The sequence below is a fragment of the Macrotis lagotis genome, chromosome 4 (genome assembly GCF_037893015.1).
Source record: "Macrotis lagotis isolate mMagLag1 chromosome 4, bilby.v1.9.chrom.fasta, whole genome shotgun sequence".
In the NCBI taxonomy this organism is placed as follows: domain Eukaryota; kingdom Metazoa; phylum Chordata; class Mammalia; order Peramelemorphia; family Peramelidae; genus Macrotis; species Macrotis lagotis.
In genome coordinates this window covers 224,959,441-224,977,501 of record NC_133661.1, presented here as the reverse complement: position 1 = coordinate 224,977,501, position 18,061 = coordinate 224,959,441, and the positions used below count along the sequence as shown (strand labels likewise).

The 18,061-nt window shown below is 37.0% G+C and overlaps 1 protein-coding gene across 1 annotated transcript in view; it reads right to left on the bottom strand.

Moving 5' to 3' along the window:
- Nucleotides 1–206: 206 nt before the first annotated feature.
- The window catches only part of OTUB2 (OTU deubiquitinase, ubiquitin aldehyde binding 2), a 38,810-nt gene continuing 20,955 nt past the window's right edge, over nucleotides 207–18,061 (bottom strand). The window contains exons 3-6 of the mRNA XM_074235476.1: nucleotides 14,092–14,210; nucleotides 9,406–9,490; nucleotides 5,442–5,636; nucleotides 207–4,297 (exon numbers count right to left, since the gene is read on the bottom strand). Of these exons, the coding sequence (XP_074091577.1) occupies nucleotides 4,088–4,297; nucleotides 5,442–5,636; nucleotides 9,406–9,490; nucleotides 14,092–14,210 (609 nt within the window). The 3' untranslated portion in view covers nucleotides 207–4,087. The remainder of the gene's footprint in view (nucleotides 4,298–5,441; nucleotides 5,637–9,405; nucleotides 9,491–14,091; nucleotides 14,211–18,061) is intronic.

Here is an 18,061-nt window from a genome sequence, read left to right as displayed (position 1 = left end):
TGAACTCAGGTCCTCTTGACTCCAGGGCTGGTGCTCTATCCAATGCATTACCTAACAGCCTAAAAAATATTTTATGTTGCTTATTATGTTCACCTTGGGAGGTGGGTGTTCACTCAGTTGTGTCTGACTCTGTGACCCCATTGGGGATTTTCTTGACAAAGATACTGGAGTGGTTTTGCCATTTCCTTCTTTGGCTCATTTTATAGATGAGAAACTGAAGCAAATAGGGTTAGTCGACTGAGGCCAGAATCACATAATTAGGTGGTACTTGAAGCTGGATTTGAACTTGTAAAGATGAGTCTGATTGCCCTGGGAGGTAGATGTAGTTTAATTCCCCTTTTATAGATGAAGAAACTGAAGTATGGGTTATGTGACTAGGTCAGGGTTGAACTCAGGTCTTCCTGACTCTAGGACCAGTGCTCTATAGTTGCCTAAATATTCTTTAAGGCCGTTAGTTTTTGCTTGCTCTCTCACTTAGAAACAGCCTTTTGACTTAGAAAAGAATTCTTAATTAGCAAGAGAAAAACATTGACAGACTAAAAATTTATTGGTTGTCTCCTCTGTGTCCTATTTTATTTTATTTTTATCCATTCATCACTATATTGAGATTGATATAGTATCTGGAATACAGTAAGTGATTAATTTACAGGTAGTTGGTTTGTTTCCTGTATTTTGGAGGAATGGAAAAAGAATCACATAGGTGAAATTACTCCTGTGGGCAAGTATCATTTAGCTATGATCCTGTCTGGGATAAAGTACATAAAAACAACTTTCCTTTTCTCTGTCTTGTGTCTGTATGTGTGACATATAGATTATTCCCCTAAATTTACAGCATAACTTCTAACAGAGAACTCATATCAAACAGTATTCTAACAGAATTCTAAAGAAATGGAAATGACACTGCTTTGAGATCTGATGAAGAGGACCAAGTGGAGAACCATAGACTATAATGTTCAGAGTTTCCAAGTACTTAAGCAAATGACATATTTGTCTAGATGAACCAGAATGTTTGGCTCTATCTGGCTGAGGTGGCTGTGAAATGCTCGTTTGTGGAATGAGCAGTGAAAAATAATGTTGGAAAATCTCATGAATATTTATTAGTGATAGTCAAAATCCCATCAATATTAGTGGATAACCCAAATTCCATCAATATTAGTGGATAGCCTAAATTCCCTCAATATTAGTGGATAGTCAATAAATATTTATTAAGCACCCTAATATGTGCTAGGCACTATGCATCCATCAAAGGATGTTGTCTCTGACTACAACAGTTTAACATACAGATCAGAACTGGTGTCCAGAAAACAGGGTACAGCAGTTAATAGATAATTCATGAATCAGAGTCCTGTCCATTGTGAAGAACAAATCATTCAAGTTCTTGTGCCATGACTTCACAAGCGTCAGCTGAATGTGGTGAGCTTCCCATGTAAAATTCAAACATATTTTCATTTTCTTAAGAAGCCTGATGTCTTTAATGAAAGTAAGACATTTTCAAACAAGTGTTCAAACATTGGCACTACACTTGTAAACAGTAAACCTTGTTTTTTAAGCAATAACAAACAGTAGCACCAAAAGATCCCCAAAATCCCTTTAGAATTGGAACCTGAGAGAGGAAGGCTTGTCAATTTAAGAATTAGTGTAGAATTATCTTTTGATATTGTGATCTGAAGTCTTCCTCTTTTGCTTCAGAAGAATGCAGAATTGTTAGCAGTGCCTAACAGAAGAGCTGGTGTTTTCTCTTAGTTGTTCCTTCCTACCTTGCTCCCCAATTTTCCCCTTCCTATACCCTCCCCCCTCCCCCAGCCTGGTTTTCTTCTTGGTTGTATAAAAAATGGGACAAGAAGAAAACTTGATAATTACCTATGAGTTCAAACAAACAAAACCTGTAAAAAGAAACAAAATCAAAAACAACTCTGGGATTCACAAATGAGGAAATGAGCCAAGAAGCAAAGGGATTTGCCTAAAGATATAAAAGAAGCCTTAGAATTTGAACTCGGTGCCTCTGACTTCATATTTTGTGTTCTTCCTACTATTGGATTTGGTTGTAAAACCAAATTAATGTTTTCCTAAAAGCTACCTGCAATTTATAGGAAACACAAGACCCATTGATTCATTGCGCTCTCTTCTGAGGGAACTTTAATGTGGAAATTTGGTTTATCCTATGTGGTTCCCTCCCCCCACTTTTTTTTAAACTAGCATATTTACCAGGCAGTCTGCTCAAGAACTTTATAGATACGTTCTCATTTGTACAATCTTGGGAGTTATTATGATAACCATTTTATAGATGAGGAAACTTAGGCAGGCAAAGAGGTTAAGTGACTTGCCTAAGGTCACACAGCTGGTAAGTGTCTGAGGCTAGATTTGAACTCAGGTTTTCTTGAGTTCAGGCTCAGAACTACAATCACTTATACCACCTGGCTGCCTCCTCACCATTTTTCATTGGTTTGCTTCAGTTTCCTAAGCCAGAAATGGTAAGGGGGTTAAGGGGGCTGGTCAGGAAGGCATATAGAACAAGTTAAAGAATGTCTAATTTTTCATCTTTTCTTAGAAGCCAAGTAGAGTTGGTCCTGGTTAGTATTTAAGAGAGAAGACTGCTTGGGAATAACAGCTGCTGAATTTTATTTTAGAGGTACCATAGTAAAGTATTGGACTGATTCACACATTAGCTGTGTGACTTTGGGCAAAGATCACTTAGCTTCTTTTTAGTTTCCTCATATGTAAAATGACAGCAATGGATGTAATGGTCTAAAGAACACTATAGGATCTATAATCCTATCTAATGTGTAAGATTTAGAAACAAAACAAATTATTTTTTGATGAGGCTATAAAAGTGGGGGCTCTTGACTCAACCGCCCCTGGAAATCTGGGTATCTTTGGGTCCACTGAGAGCATAGCTCTTCATTGTATTCCCAAGCTGATTTTTCAAATCAAAACATGTTCGTTGTTGAAGAGGTAAGGGAGTCTGGGTTGGCCGACTGCACCACAAGCCCAATTTCTTCTGTTTGTACAGTCAATGGTGTATGCTCTGTGGCTCCTCCTGATGGAACTGGCCATCCAGCTTAAATAAAAGGTAATGGCAGACCACTAATCATTCAGTAGGAAGAGCTCTGGCTTTGGTATTAGGAGACCTGGCTAGGTTTACATTCTGGCTCTGCCCTTTTTACCCTGGGCAAGTCATTTCACTTTTATGGCCCTCAGTTTTCTCATCTGTAAAATGAGACTTGGTCTAGTGCTGGAATTCTAAATCATTTTTTTGTCTAATGAGCAGTCTGTGGAACACACAGACCTATTCTCAGAATAAGTAATGAAGGATAGATTGAAGGAAATATGTTAAATTTCAGTGAGAAGTTAGTGAAAATAAAAGGGCAATATTTTTTCTCATTCAAATTTGTAACTCTTCCTGAAATCTATCCATGGTCCCCAAGCTAAGAACTCTTAGATCCTAGAGTATATGATTTCAGGTAGATGGCCCTTTTCAATATTAAATCTGATGATCCTTATCTGGTTTGGCTTTGATGGGGGCCCTAGTAATCAAGACATTGTATATAGGAACACTTTTCCCTTTCTCTTGGGCAGGATTACCTTTGGTGAACAGCTGTAGTCCACATAATACTAAGAAGTGGAACAATGACATCATCAGCATCTGCTTCCTCACTCCCCCTGCCCCATATTACAGATGCAGATACTGAGCTCCGGAAAGCCAATGATTTGTTAGATTGGGCATCCAGGGAGGGGTAGAGCCAGGATTCTCACCCAGGTCTCCTGATAGTTGGTCAAGTCCTCTTTTCTCATAATATTTACCCAATCAGAGTTGGAGAACATTTTGGTCCATAGCCAAAACACACTAGAAAGTTATCAGAAGTCAGTCAATGACAGGTGATCTAGATGAGGTAAAAAGCAGCCTTTCTGCTTGGTTAATTGGAATCACCCAACATAGAACCTGGGGACCACCTTGTAAGTGATGTGCCCCCAAAGGCTGTATTTTCTTCTAGCTAATGAAACATCTAAATCATTAAAAAAAAAAAACCAGAATGCTCTATTAGAATGTAGTCCTGTCGTTTGACATTCTGCACTGCAAGGCCTAAAATTAACCCACTTTATCGGCTGCATAAAGTATGTTGTAGTGTGATGTTTTATAAAGTAGATAAACTGAAGGGCAGGCAGCTTCAGAAAATACATGGTGGTTCAGTGCGGTGTCCATTTCATCCACATATTCAACTTGAAGGGGGATGCTCAGCGCCTGGGACAAAGCAGTGATCTGAACGTGGTCACATTCCATGGCCATGGGTTCCACTTCCTGTGGGGACCAATAAGAGAGCAATTTTCAGAAAGACAGGGCAAGAGACTTAAGGGATAGGGAAGTAAACTAATGAATACATGAATAATAAATAATATAAAAAAGTAACTCTTTGCTTTCTTCCATAGTCAGTACACTGTGGCTGATAATATATGGCTACCCACTCACAGGAAAGAATTAGTGCCATATGAGATATAAGAATGGATTGGCAATGTAAGAAAACCGGGGCACTGATGCATTGGTGGAATTGTGAACTGATTCAACCTTTCTGGAGAGCAATTTGGAATTACGCTCAAAGTGCAATAAAACTGTGCAGACCCTTTGAGTCACTACTAGGTCTGTATCCCAAAGAGATCATAAAAAAGGGGGAAAATGCACATGAACAAAAATATTCATAACAGCTTTTTTTGTGGTGGCAAAGAGTTGGAAATTGAGGGGGGTGCCCATCAAATGGGGAATGATTAAACAAATTGTGCCTAAATCATGAAGGGGAGTGGGACTTCAGAGAAGCCTGGAAAGACCTGCATGAGCTGCTGCAGAGGGAAGTGAGTAGAACCAGAACAGCAACATTAGGTGATGGTCAACTATGATGAACTTGCACATTAGTTCCAAAAGACTTGTGATGGAAAATAACATCCATATCCAGGGAAGGACCTATGCAGTTAAATGTAGACCAAAACTTGCTATCCTATTTTTAAAAGTTGTCTTATATATTATGTCTTTTTTTCCTCTCTAATGTTTTTTTCTCCATTTGGGTTAAATTCTTTCACAATATGATTAATATGGATCTATATCTAGCACATTATACACGTATAACTTATATTAGATTGCTTTCTAGAGGTGGGGCCAGGATAAAGGGAAAAAAATGTAAAACTCAAAACCTTGCAAAAAATGATTGTTGAAAACTATCATGGTATGGAGTTGGAAAAATAGATTAAAAATACAAAAAAAGAATGAATTGCCAAGACCCATTCAAGATAGGGAGAAATAATAACCCATGGGTTTTACTAGCCCCCAAAATAAAAATGAGGCAAAGGGGCAGACCTCAATATTCTCCCAGATCTACCTTTGGATACAAATAGTGAACATGGCTGTACCCCTCTACTAATAGCTTGAGTGCTATTAGAGGGTTAGATAAACCTACTTGAGCACAGAAGTCTTTAACATCCATCTCCTCATCAATGAAATGCCTGAAGAAATCTGCCCGATTCTTGATGAATGCAGAGGTGAGAAGCCTAAGGAACTGGACGATTCGATCTGAAAAACTCTGATCATTGAAAACCTTCAGCAAGTTGGAAACAGAGCCATCTTTCTCCACCATTTCAACCAAGCTGTAAAACTAAAGGAGGACAGTTAAGTAAAGAACACATAAGAACTCATTATCTCTGAGCCTAGGCCTCTCTTTTGCATAATCTTGAATTGATAAATTATAATAAATAACCTCCAAGTTGATATTACTATATATCATCACACATAAAACAGTACATTATTTTATTATATATTATTTAATAATAATAATTTAATATTATTTGTTATATATAATCAAATTATATAATGCTTTAATTATATATGGTATTATAGATGAAAATTATATTAATCATCATAACTTCTAAGCTGCTATTTTCCCTAAACAAAATAACTGATGAATTAGCAATACTTTTTTAGTATTTCAAGTCAGTTCAAGGTCACATAGTCCAAAACAACTCCATCCCCAAACTGTAAGTCAGTCCTGGGTTCTGGAGAAATTTGAACCAAGTCACATGCTTGTTCACTCATTATGAACTCATCAGCTTCCCAGAATGGGAAGGAAACTTTGAATATAGAAATGCTGGAACTGGAAGAGGCCTTAGAAACTGCAGCAACTATCACATGTTGCATTTAAGGAAACTGAGGCCCTGAGAGGTCTAGGAAGGTTTGGTGTTTGAAAATAATATTGTTAAGTCTTGGAATCAAGAGACCGGGTTCAAATCCTACTTTTGACACTGTGTGATCATGGGCAAGTCACTCAAATTCTCTGAGTCTGTTTTCTCTTCTATAAAATGAGAATGATAGTGCCTATCTTTACAAAGTTATTGTAAGAATTAAATGAGATTCTATGTGAAAAAAAAACCCAAATAAAACAACCAAAGACTTGTACATCTTTTTTTTAGGGTTTTTTTTTTTGCAAGGCAAATGGGGTTAAGTGGCTTGCTCGAGGTCACGCAGCTAGGTAATTATTAAGTGTCTGAGACTGGATTTGAACCCAGGTAGTCCTGACTCCAAGGCTGGTGCTTTATCCACTGCACCACCTAGCTGCCCCAGACGTGTACATCTTAAAGTTGTATATTAAAGCTATTATGTTCCTCAGAGCTTTTTGCTATTTAGTCATTTTCAATTGTGTCTTGAGAGTCTCTTGTGTTTTGAGAGTCTATTTGGGGTTTTCTTGGCAAAGATAGTGGAGTAGTTTGCCATTTCCTTCTGCAGTTCACTTTACAGATGAGGAAACTGAGGTAAACAGGACAAAATGACTTGCCAAGCTAGTAAATGTCTGAGGCCAGATTTGAATTCAGGAAGATGAACCTTTTTGACTCCAGGCCTAACACTTAATCCACTGCACCACCTAGCTGACCTTCCCAGATTCCAGCCTAGTATTCTTTCTACTATAAAATGATGACTCATTTCCCTTCCTCTCCTTCATCCCCCAAGAAGTAACAATCAGTTTAGAAAACTAGGTTATTGTGTATTTCTAAACTCATTTCCTTGTGCTTAAAAATGTTAAAACTTCAACAAACAGTTATTGTTTACTGCATGAAGCACGCTCTGATAGACTGCTTTGGAATACAATTTGAGGAAAAGCTCTCCTGTTGCATCCAGAGTCATCTCCAGTTGTCCTGATCTATATCTTGCTACTGGACCTGGATGGTTTTGGAGGAGAGAGTGAGGCTGGTGACTTTGCACAACTCTCCCTCACTTAAATCCAATTCACTTGCAAGTCACAGCCTCACCTTCCTGATGTCTTTGAGAATGAAGGACAAAACAGCATATACAAAACAATCCTGGGGTGCATAAAATGTCCACATTCTTTACTGGGTACTGTTCCACCCCCCATAACTGGTGAGGGGGTAATTCTGAAATTGGGGCCATGGCTTTGGGGGGGGGGCGGCTCAGAAATGAGTGTGGAGCAGGATACAGAGGAAAGGGTGATAATAGAGTAACTTTCATAGTGAATACTTTACAGATTTGTTCATTGCTGCCCTCTCATAGAAGGCATCGATCTATATACCATGTCTATCTTTGATCAGTTCTGGCCAACAAACAGACATACACATTTCAATTTCCTTTTGTTTAAAATAGAGAGAGAGGATTGCTTTCAGTTCTTCCTTTCTCACAATTCCCCTTGCACCTACAGTGAACCCAAGTCACAAGTAATGATTTTATTTATCCTAAGGTATGTTGTAGTGGTGATAGCCTGCTGTCATGGAATGAGCCCTGAACTTTTAACTGTATGACCTAGGCTGAGGCTTGGTTCTGTTGTTTGTCTATGAAGCCAGGAGAGTTATTTCAATTCTATGATCCTAAGTTTCCTTATATACAAAATGGGGCTAATATTACTGATATCTCATGCTAGCAAAATGCACTACCCTTTAAAAATGTGAGCTGTCTTTTTGTGGCGTCTAAGAACTGGAAATCAAAGGGATGCCTATCGGTTGGGGAATGACTAAGCAAGCTGTGGTATATGATTGTAATTGTTATTCCATTACATAGTAAAGTGAACAGATCCAAGAGAACTTTGTACACAGTAATAGCAATATTGTTCAAGGAAGAACTGTGAATGACTTAGCTATTCTCAGCAATACAATGATCCAAGACAATTCCAAAGGAGTAATGATGAAGTATTCTATCTACCTCCAGAGAAAAATATGGTAATTTTTGAATATAGAGTGAAATATGCTATTTTTCATTCTCTCTCATTTTTTTGAGTCTTCTTCTACAGAATGACTAATATAGGAAACACTTTACATAATTGCACATGTTAAACCTGTATCTGATTGCTTACCATAAAAATGTTAAAAATAAAATAAAAATGTGAGCTGTTATTGTCCACTTTAATACCATAGAATACATTATTCACTATTTTAAAAATAGATATGTGGGAGGGGAAAGAATGGGAGCCCCTCTGGCTTCCATAATCACTGAATTGAGGAGTTCAGGATTCTATGATATATGGAGATCTTCTCTCATGCCCACAAATTTGGCATAGGAACATAATAAATGCTCCCCTATTCCCTGGGTTCCTCCTTATAGCAGGAACAGTTTGGACGGGGGGGGGGAGGAGAATCAGGAAGAAATGGTAGGTAGGCAGGGCAGGCTAGCTTTTCTTCCCCTGTCATCGTCTACTCATAAATTAATTGTGCTAATTATTCCCCTGTCCTAACCAGCAAAATGATAGTACCTAGAGGTCAGGGTTTCTAATGGAATGTTTCAAGTAGAAGTATCCAGTTTCAGAATCCTACATCAGACATATGCCTGTCTAAGGAATAGGGGTCTTAGATGATACTATCAAAGTCATACTTGTAGCTAACCTGGTGATATAAAAATCTTCCAGTTTTTAGGTAGCTAAGACTTCAGGTAGCTCACAACATGATTTGATGATATAAAGACTTCCCTGGGGCACAAATACAGGGAAACAAAAAACCAAAAAACCCCCCAAAAATACATATATATGTGTGTGTGTGTGTGTGTGTGTGTGTGTGTGTGTGTGTATGTGTTTGCAGGGAAAGCCACACACACAGAGTGCCCCAATCTAATCTATTTGGACAGGAAGTGGTGTCATCTAGCTCCCTTGCTCCACTTTTCAACACAAAGGGGTTTTTAAGAGAAAGTTTAGAAAACAGCTCAGATACTCATGGTTATCAGCTTCATGTGGCCTCATAGTGAGAGAAAGGCTAATGCCCTTGTTAGGAATATTTCTAAGCCTTATCTCCATTTTGCAGGACACCAAGGCTCTGAAAATTTGACTTGACTGTGATCACACAGTCATTGCCTTCATGCTTTCTTACTACTACTGCCCTGCTTTCCTATTTGTATTTTGATCCAGATATTTGGGCTGTCAGTTCATGGCTACTTACAGCATTAAAGAAGTTTCTGAATTTGTGTTCTTCAAAGCCAGCAGCTAAAAGATCTTTTGGGGTCTGTAGAACACGTTCCTTAAACCTGAAAGGGATTTGAATCTTAAGATTAGAGGTCAGTGAACAATGTATCAGGCACACCATCTTCATGTAAGTTCTCCAGAATCTTGAGGTCCATTATCCACGGGATGTGTTGGAACTGGCTTTTACCAGCTATTGTTAAAGTTTTAGTGTGAATAATTTACCCGTCAGAAACCAAAAGATACAAATCAAGATTAAATTTATTGTTTTGTTGATTATTTAGACTTTAGAAAATGTTAATAATGTAAATGAAACTTGAGTTTTTTTTCTTCTGGAGAATTTGTTATTAACTCTTTATCAGCACATTCCTATATTGCTCTACAAATACTGTTTGATTTCAGCAGAAGTGAAGTAGAAGGTTCTGGGAATGAAATTATTGGAGATCAGGTGATTGTAGGCTGATGATGATAAATAATAAATAATAATAATGGCATTTATATACAGCTTTAAAGTTTACAATATGCTTTACCTCCATTATCATATTTGGGGTTCACAATGTCCCCATTGCTATTCCATCTCATATCTCAGTAAAGGGAAGACAGGTCTTTCACCAAAGGCAGCCCATGTTCCCAATTACAGAGACAGTCCCAACAGTAATTCATATTCATCTAAACTGTTTAAACTTTCTGATATACTTTCCTTACATATTTTAGAAGTAGGTAGCACAAAAATATTATTCCCATTTTTCAGATGATGGTACTGAAATGCAGAGAACTGCTGATGGTCCCTTAACCAGTTGTATGTCAGAAACATGTTTTCCCAATCTTTTCTCAATCCCAGTCTTTCCTCCTTCACAAAGAAATAAAAGGTATGTTGGAGGCAAGTTTATGGAGCATATGGAATATAACAGGTTATCCCTTCACCTCTAAGAACATCCAAAATACTTCCTAGGTTCTCTAATATAAAATCACTTCTAGTTAGGATTTTCTATCAGCTCTTTCCTTGGAAAAACTGAAACTTCATTGTACTCTCTTGAGATTTAAATAGGCTAATACTCAAAGGAGGCTCTTCAGTTGGTTTATAATCATTTTGAACAAGTTGTTTTGGATGTTTCATATTTTTCTTTTCTGAAGTCACAGGCTAGATAAATACCTCATTTTTTTCCCCAGGGTTGTCAAATATAGGGGAGGATCATGCCACCTAGTGGTCTCACTCTATTAGCTCTTCTTTCCATTCCTGGAGAAATTTGTCTTTAGCCCTGTTCTGGTTAAAGATTTTTATTAGACTTGGATTAAGGTGGTGAATACCAAATCTGCAGAAAAAACATAAATTCAGGAATGGAAACTAGTACAATGAACCACAAGCATGTTAATATGGTTGTTCAGTTGTGTCCAATTCTTCCATAACCCTATGGACTACAGCACTCCAAGCCCCTTCTTTTGAAGTCTATCCAAGTTCATGTTCATTGTTTTCATCAGCCACATGACTACAAGATGGGAGAACTTGAGGACATTTTATATGGACCGGATGACCTCTAAGGTCTTTTCCTTATGTAGCAATCTATGGTACTAACTCTAGTGACCTGTGGCCTTTTCTCCCCATGATTTAGCCATAGGTCTTTTACAAATGGCAATCCAAACAATCAAATGGGATTTTAGGTTGCATTAGTAAAGGCATAGTGTCTAGGATTTGGGAGATTACAGTATTATCATCCAAACTCCACCTGGAATCTTAGGTTCAGTTATTAGTGGCATGCTTTAGAAAGGACATTGAAACATTTAGAAAGGACATTGAAACACTATAGAGTATTCAGAGAGAGGTGAACAGGACATGAACAAGACTCTATTGAAGTATTTGGGAATATATATATATATATATATACATATATATATGTATATATATGTATGAGTATGGCGGAGAATAAGATTCAGTCTAACAAAATAGTGAAACAGGAAAAGTTCTTTCTTCTAGTGGTTGCCATTATTATTATTATTATTATTATTATTATTATTATTATTATTATTATTATTATTAGCTTTATTTAGGTTCCTCAGCCTCTCCTGGCACTGTCCTTCCTCAAAAAAATGTCCAGAAGCCTCTTAGTTTTTCCAGCCTTTCTCCCCTAGGAAAACTACTTTGGGGATGGAGAGGAACTAAAAAACTCACCTGTACAGTAGATGACAATTTTGAAGGCAGAATTAGAGCACTTTGGTACTAGTAAAGGTAATGCCATTAAACTACAGATGTGACCCTGGGCAAGTGATTTAACTTTCCTGGTCTGTTTCATTACATGTTAAAAAATAAGAGTGTTGGATTGGATGACCTTGAATGTCCCATCTATGATTCTATGAATATTTGGGGGGGAAGAAATAGATCTTCATTTAAACAAAGATAGAACTTCATTGAACAGAAACCTAATGGTAATACTTCAGTCATCTATGATAGCCCCACCCAGGTGGGTGAGGAAAGTGTGGCATAGTCAAAAGTCTTCTAGCTCTGGGATTCAATGGACTTGGGTTAAAATCCCACCTCTGATGTTTGTACCTTGTATAATCTTGCTCAACCTTCCTAGACTTCAGTTTCTTCATCTGTACAATGAGAGAGCTAGTTTCTAGATAGTTTCTTAGATCCCTTTCAGCTCTGCATCTATGATTATCATGCAGTGTTTTAGTGTAAAGGGATGTCCAAGTAGTCTTCAGGTCACATTGTTAGGTGGGCATCTATACCCATTATGTTTAATGCCAGGTCTGGTCAGATCCAGAAAACATAGATTAAATAAAGCTAATAATAATAATAATAATAATAATAATAATAATAGAAACTAGTAGAATTTCTATTATAGTTTTAGGTTTGAAAAGCTTACAAATTTTATTTTTAATAACACATTTTAATACTTTTAATAATAAAAATTTTAATAATCTTACAAATATTCATTTCAGTCTCACAACAAAGCTAGAAGGTAGATATTATTATTATTATTATGATTATTTTTTTTTTACAAATGAGGCAGAAAGAGGTTATATGATGTGGGTCTCATAGCTAGCAAATATTTGAGGTTGGATGTCAATGTGGGTCTTCCTGATCGCAGGCCTGGTACTCTTTTCCACTATATCAATAAAGAGAGATAGAATCTCTATAATCACCCAATAAATGCCAAACCTACTTTTGCTTCAATATTTCATATCATAGAAGTTTTTCTGGATCTTTTTTTGGCTTGAATTCTCTGGTTAACTGTCCTAAAACAGTCTATTTTTGCTAATTCGGATTTGGCCAGTGAATCAGTTGGGACACCTGGGAAAGATATTTATTCAGTCTTCCAGTCTCCGAGCAGCACCATACATCATAGTTTCGTGGCAGGGAGCAGATAATTACCTATTTCAAGGCCGCTAGGAAAGGTGACTCCATAGATTTATAAATCATAGTTTGTAAAAACAAAAAGAAAACTTAGAACACAGAATGTAAGAACTGGAAGTAGACAATACAATATGAAAAAGAATAAAGAATGTTCAAGATAGAATTTTCTTTAGTTTATCTTATAGATAAGGAAACTAAGGCCCAGCAAGGTGATGACTTGCCGAAAGAAACACAGGTAAATCAGTGACTGAGTATGGATGAGAACCCAGATTCTTTGGTCCCTGTTCCATTGTTCAGCATTCCTTGCTATTGGAAGACACCTTCAAAGATTTTAATCAGGAGTGTGTGCTAGTAAATGTTTAACAATCAATTCTCTGGGGGGAAAATGGATATTGGATACACTCAAATTTACTTACTCTTTATCATTAATATTTTCTCCATCATTTTTTAAGATCTAGTTGTTATTGTTGTTTAGTCATTTCAGTTTGTTTCTGACTTTTTGTGACCCCATTTGGGGGTTTTCTTGGCAATGATATTATAATGATTTACCATTTCTTTCTCCAGCTCATTTTACATATGAGGAAACTGAGGCAAACAAGGAGTGAGGCCAGATTTGAACTCCGGCAATCACCCTGACTTCAGGTCTAGCACTCCATCTACAACTGCCACCAAGTGGCCTTTAAAGTCTAGACGTAACAACATATCAACAAAATAATAAATCAAGCCTTGATCTGTAGCTTTTGATGGTTTCTGAGGCCTAAGTGTTCACAATGGAAATTTAACAATCAGCCGTCACAAATATTTAGCTATTTCCAACAAACCCCAAACATTGACCACTACTTTCTAAATAATGGGCTGAACCAAAGGGAAAACCACTGAAGCCACTGAAACAGCTGAGTTTAGAGTCAATCAAGTTTTGTATTTACCATTCCAACCCAATCCAATCTAATCCAATGTAATATTAATGCAACAACTTTGCACACAAAGTACCTAATGTTAGAAAGGATTGTATTAGGAGGAGACACAGACAAAACAAAAAGTAATCCTGCCCTCCACTCAAAAGAGCTTACTCTCTACACTAGGGACAGGAAACATCCAGGCCATGTAAGGTCCATGACATCATTTTTGTCTGGTGCTGCCAAGGTAACTGCTAGTGAGACTCGAGTTTTTTAGGGGTGAATTAATTAAATATTTGATAAAATATTGAAGGCTTATTTTTAGGTTGATGACTTTGGCAGAAAAAAAGATTCAACAGCTGTGCTCTATACAGAGGTTAAATGCAAACAGGGAAGAATCCACATCATAATTTACCTGAGAATTTCTCTGCTGTTTCCAATAAGTGATTCTAAGTAGGAGTAACCCAAGGCTCGGTAAAAGCAATTCCCATCCCCTTTTGTTTTCCGTAGAGCAGAAAATCTTTTGCTGAGTTCCTGGGGAAAGACAAAGTTTGAGATAAGAAAGTAATAATAATGATAATAATGATGATAATAATAACAACAATAATAATAACTTATTTTACATAGCATTTGGATATTGGTAGATTGTTTTATATACATTATCTTGTTTGATGCTTGGAAGAATCCTATGAGGCTATTATTGTCCCCAATTTATAGATGAAGCAACAGTCTTAGAAAGGTTAAGTAATGATTGAGAGGTTAAGTAATGATTGCCTAGGTCTCTTCAGAAACCAATTTTTGGACTCTTTCCACTAGACCAAAATTATATTAAATTATTGTCTTCCTATCAGTTCCCTCATCTGAAAATTCTGTCTCAGTCAAGAAGGTACCACATTTATTTCTTGGTTACACCATGATCTCTTGCCTCTTTACATATGCTTATCCTTCCAAGAATTTATTTATTCTTTCATTTGTTCAACAAATAGTAATTATTGAATGCTTCAGTGTTCAAGATTTTATGTTTACAAGTACTGACAAATGAGACAATCTGATCAGAAATAAGACATGGCAGCATATGATGAGCTCATGTAGGAGATATGAATAGTTAGATTGCTTTCTGCTTTAAGGGGGAAAAAGGAAGACAATTAAAGAAGGCTTTGAGAAAGAAGTAGCATTTGATGTGGATAGCTTTGATTTCTTCTTCTGAAAATTGCCTGTTCAAATCCTTTTACAATTTATCAATAGGGGAATAGCTTTAAGTTTTATAAGCTTGACTCAGTTCTTTCAGTAATTGAGAAATGAGGCCTTCAAAGAAATTTGCATGAAGATTTTTTCTGTTTTTCCTTCTAATTGTGGCTGCATTAGTTTTCTTTGTGCAAAAGCTTTTTAGTTTCATGTAATCATAATTATCCATTTTACATCCTATGAAAGAGGTGACATTTGAGCTGGTCCCTGAATGTAAATGTTCTACTAGCAAGTTGAGATGAGGGTAGAGTAGGTATTTCCAGGATAGGGGACAGAATGAAAAAACATTAGGTAGGAAGAGAGTGGGATGAAATCAAGGGATAGGAAGCATTCCCAGTTTGGCTAGAATGTTCATGCAGAAGAGGAATATAGGCAGGCTAAAGTATACTAATATAACTTTAAACTCTTCAGCCAAGATGTAGTAAACTGGAGATATGAAATAAAACATACATGAGTTCAATGTGTTGATTTTTTTTGAGGGAGGGTTTTCTTTGTGGGCTGTCAGCTGGAAGTGATAGTGATTTTTATAAAGGAATATCAACATCTAATATCAGTAAGACATAAAAAAAAAAGGAAAGAAAGTCTCCTAGAGTTTTGTAGTAGATGACCTTGAATGCTAGGAGAATGTTAGACTTTTATTCTGGTTGGAGGAGAAAGATAATAAAGACTGTGCCATTAGGAAGATTCATTGGATTATCTAACAATTTAACAAAAATCAAATGCAGCTAAGTGGTGCAGATACAGCACTGGTTCTAGAGTCAGGAAGACTCAACTTACTGGTTCAAATCTACCTCAGACAATTACTAGCTGTGTGACCCTGGGCAAGTCACTTGACTTGTCTATCTCAGTTTCTTCATCTACTAAAATGAGCTGGAAGAAATGACCAAGAAAATCCCAAATGGGGTCATGACTGAAACTGAACAACAAAAACAATAACATACTAAGTTATTGGCAGTTGCAATATAGAAAAGGCAATCAAAATTAAGTAAAAAAACATTTTGGATGGATTTGTAGGAGTTGGAAATGTGGTGGGTGAAAGATGAAATGACTAGGGAAAAAAGGTTCCATCTCCTGAGCATATCAATTTATTAATCAAAGCATAGCAATTGCTTAACAAACCAGGACCAGACTTTCTCAGTTTAGGCCTGGACTTCAAATACAGGGGGAGACAGACTTTTGTACATTAAAAGCAATTAGTCAAATAAGACCAATTAATTAAAAGAAAAATACAATATTAGGAAATCTCATTTCTAATTGGATAAAAGATTAGTACGTTTCAAGTTGAGAGAGGAAAAAATGAACCCTTACACCAAATGTTTGTAAACAGCTAAAGGAACATGAAGACAATAATTGATTGATCAGTATAAAGGAAATTTTCAAATAACATATATGGGTTATTTGTGATGTACAACTGTGAGAAAATTCCTTGCATCAGTTTTGTCTGTGACTGGGTTTCTGACCAACAAAACCTAAGTCCTTAGTTTAGGGTCTTAAACAGCAGGTAGAGATGGTCCAGTCACACAGGGCTAGGTTCAAGCAATTCAATAAAATTTTCTCTCAATTTTTACAATTCAGTAAGGACAAAAACTGGACTAGAACAATAATTGAATAGAAATGGAAGTGAGCTACCTCCAGAACTGAGTCACAAGATGGAGTCAGAGTGGTTCACTGAATTCTCAAAATTGAATCCTGATGTCCTATTCCCCTCAGTTCCCTCAGGTAATTGAAGTATGGCAGCTATATAGGGCCCATGGATGCAGCACTGAAAACATCAGAGTTCAAAATTCAGTCTCAGAAACTGGCTTTGAGACCTGGGCAAATTCCTCTGTTTGCCTCAGTTTCCTCATCTGTAAAATGGGGGTAACAATAGCATTTATGTTCCAGGATTCTTGTGAAGATCAAATGATATAATATTTGTAAGGAGCTCTATAAATGCTAGCTAGGGAAGTCAAAAGAGAGCGTACCAAAGCTTCATTCAAATGTGGCAGGGGCAAGGTTAATATAGTAATATCAATAGGGAAATAAGGAAGTCAGATGAAGGAGGTTAAAAGGGAAAGATAAAAAAAATTCTAGATAGTTCTAGAAAGACTGAGTTTGAAGTCCTTGTGAGAGACATTCAGTTGAGAAGAAAGGTCTAAAGTTCAGGAAAGATATTAAAAATAAAATCAGTTATTTAGAGTTTTCTGAAAAGAAGGTGACAGTCAAAGCCATAGTAATAGATTGAGAATGCCAAGGGAGAGAAAGGAGAGAGAGAAGAGGAAAAGAGTAAGGTAGAATCTTGGGAAACACTGAACTTGAGAGAAGGGACTAGTAATCACTGAAGAAGGCAGAGGAAGAGTAGTTAGAGAGGAAGAAGGAGAACCAGGATAGGATGGAGGTTCAGGGGTCACTTGAAACTTTAAGAACTGTGGCTATCAAACAGAGGTAGAGACTAAGTAAATATCTAAAAGAAAACCTTATTCTTTCTACAATAGACCAGAGTCACTGGCCTGGCAGTAGAGACTAGTCTTAAATGAGGTAATGATTTGCTGTTTTCACTTAAGAGATTACAGTGGTTCTGTGGCAATTTGAAATCTGAAGGCCTGGGCTTGAGTCCTGGCCTCTGCCACCCATTAACTATGTAAACTTGAATGAGATGTTATTAGCTTGCCTGAACCTGTTTCTTTACCTTTAAATTGGATGTCCTCCTGGTGAGGATCGAAAGAGATAGTTTTCTTAGAATCTATCTTTGGGAGTGGCTAGGTGGCCCAGTGGATAGAGTATTGGCCCTGGAGTCAGGAGTACCTGAGTTCAAATCTGACCTCAGACACTTAATAATTACCTGACTGTGTGGCCTTGGGCAAGCCACTTAACCCCATTGCCTTGCAAAAATCCTAAAAAAAAAAGAATCTATCTTTGTTTAGTACCAACAGTTTTTAAAGTTTCAGGTAACCTCTGAACACTGGTTCTCCTTGTCTGACTACCCTTCCTCTGCTTCCTTTAGGGTTGGTGTTCCTCAAGATTCTATTACTCATTTCTTTTTTTCTCTTTCTCTACTTTCTCCTTTGGGCATTTCATCCCTTATATGACTTGAATAACACCAAAAAATTTTGACTCTTTTTTGACCTCTCTTCTGAGTTCCAGATCTGCCTCCCCAACTG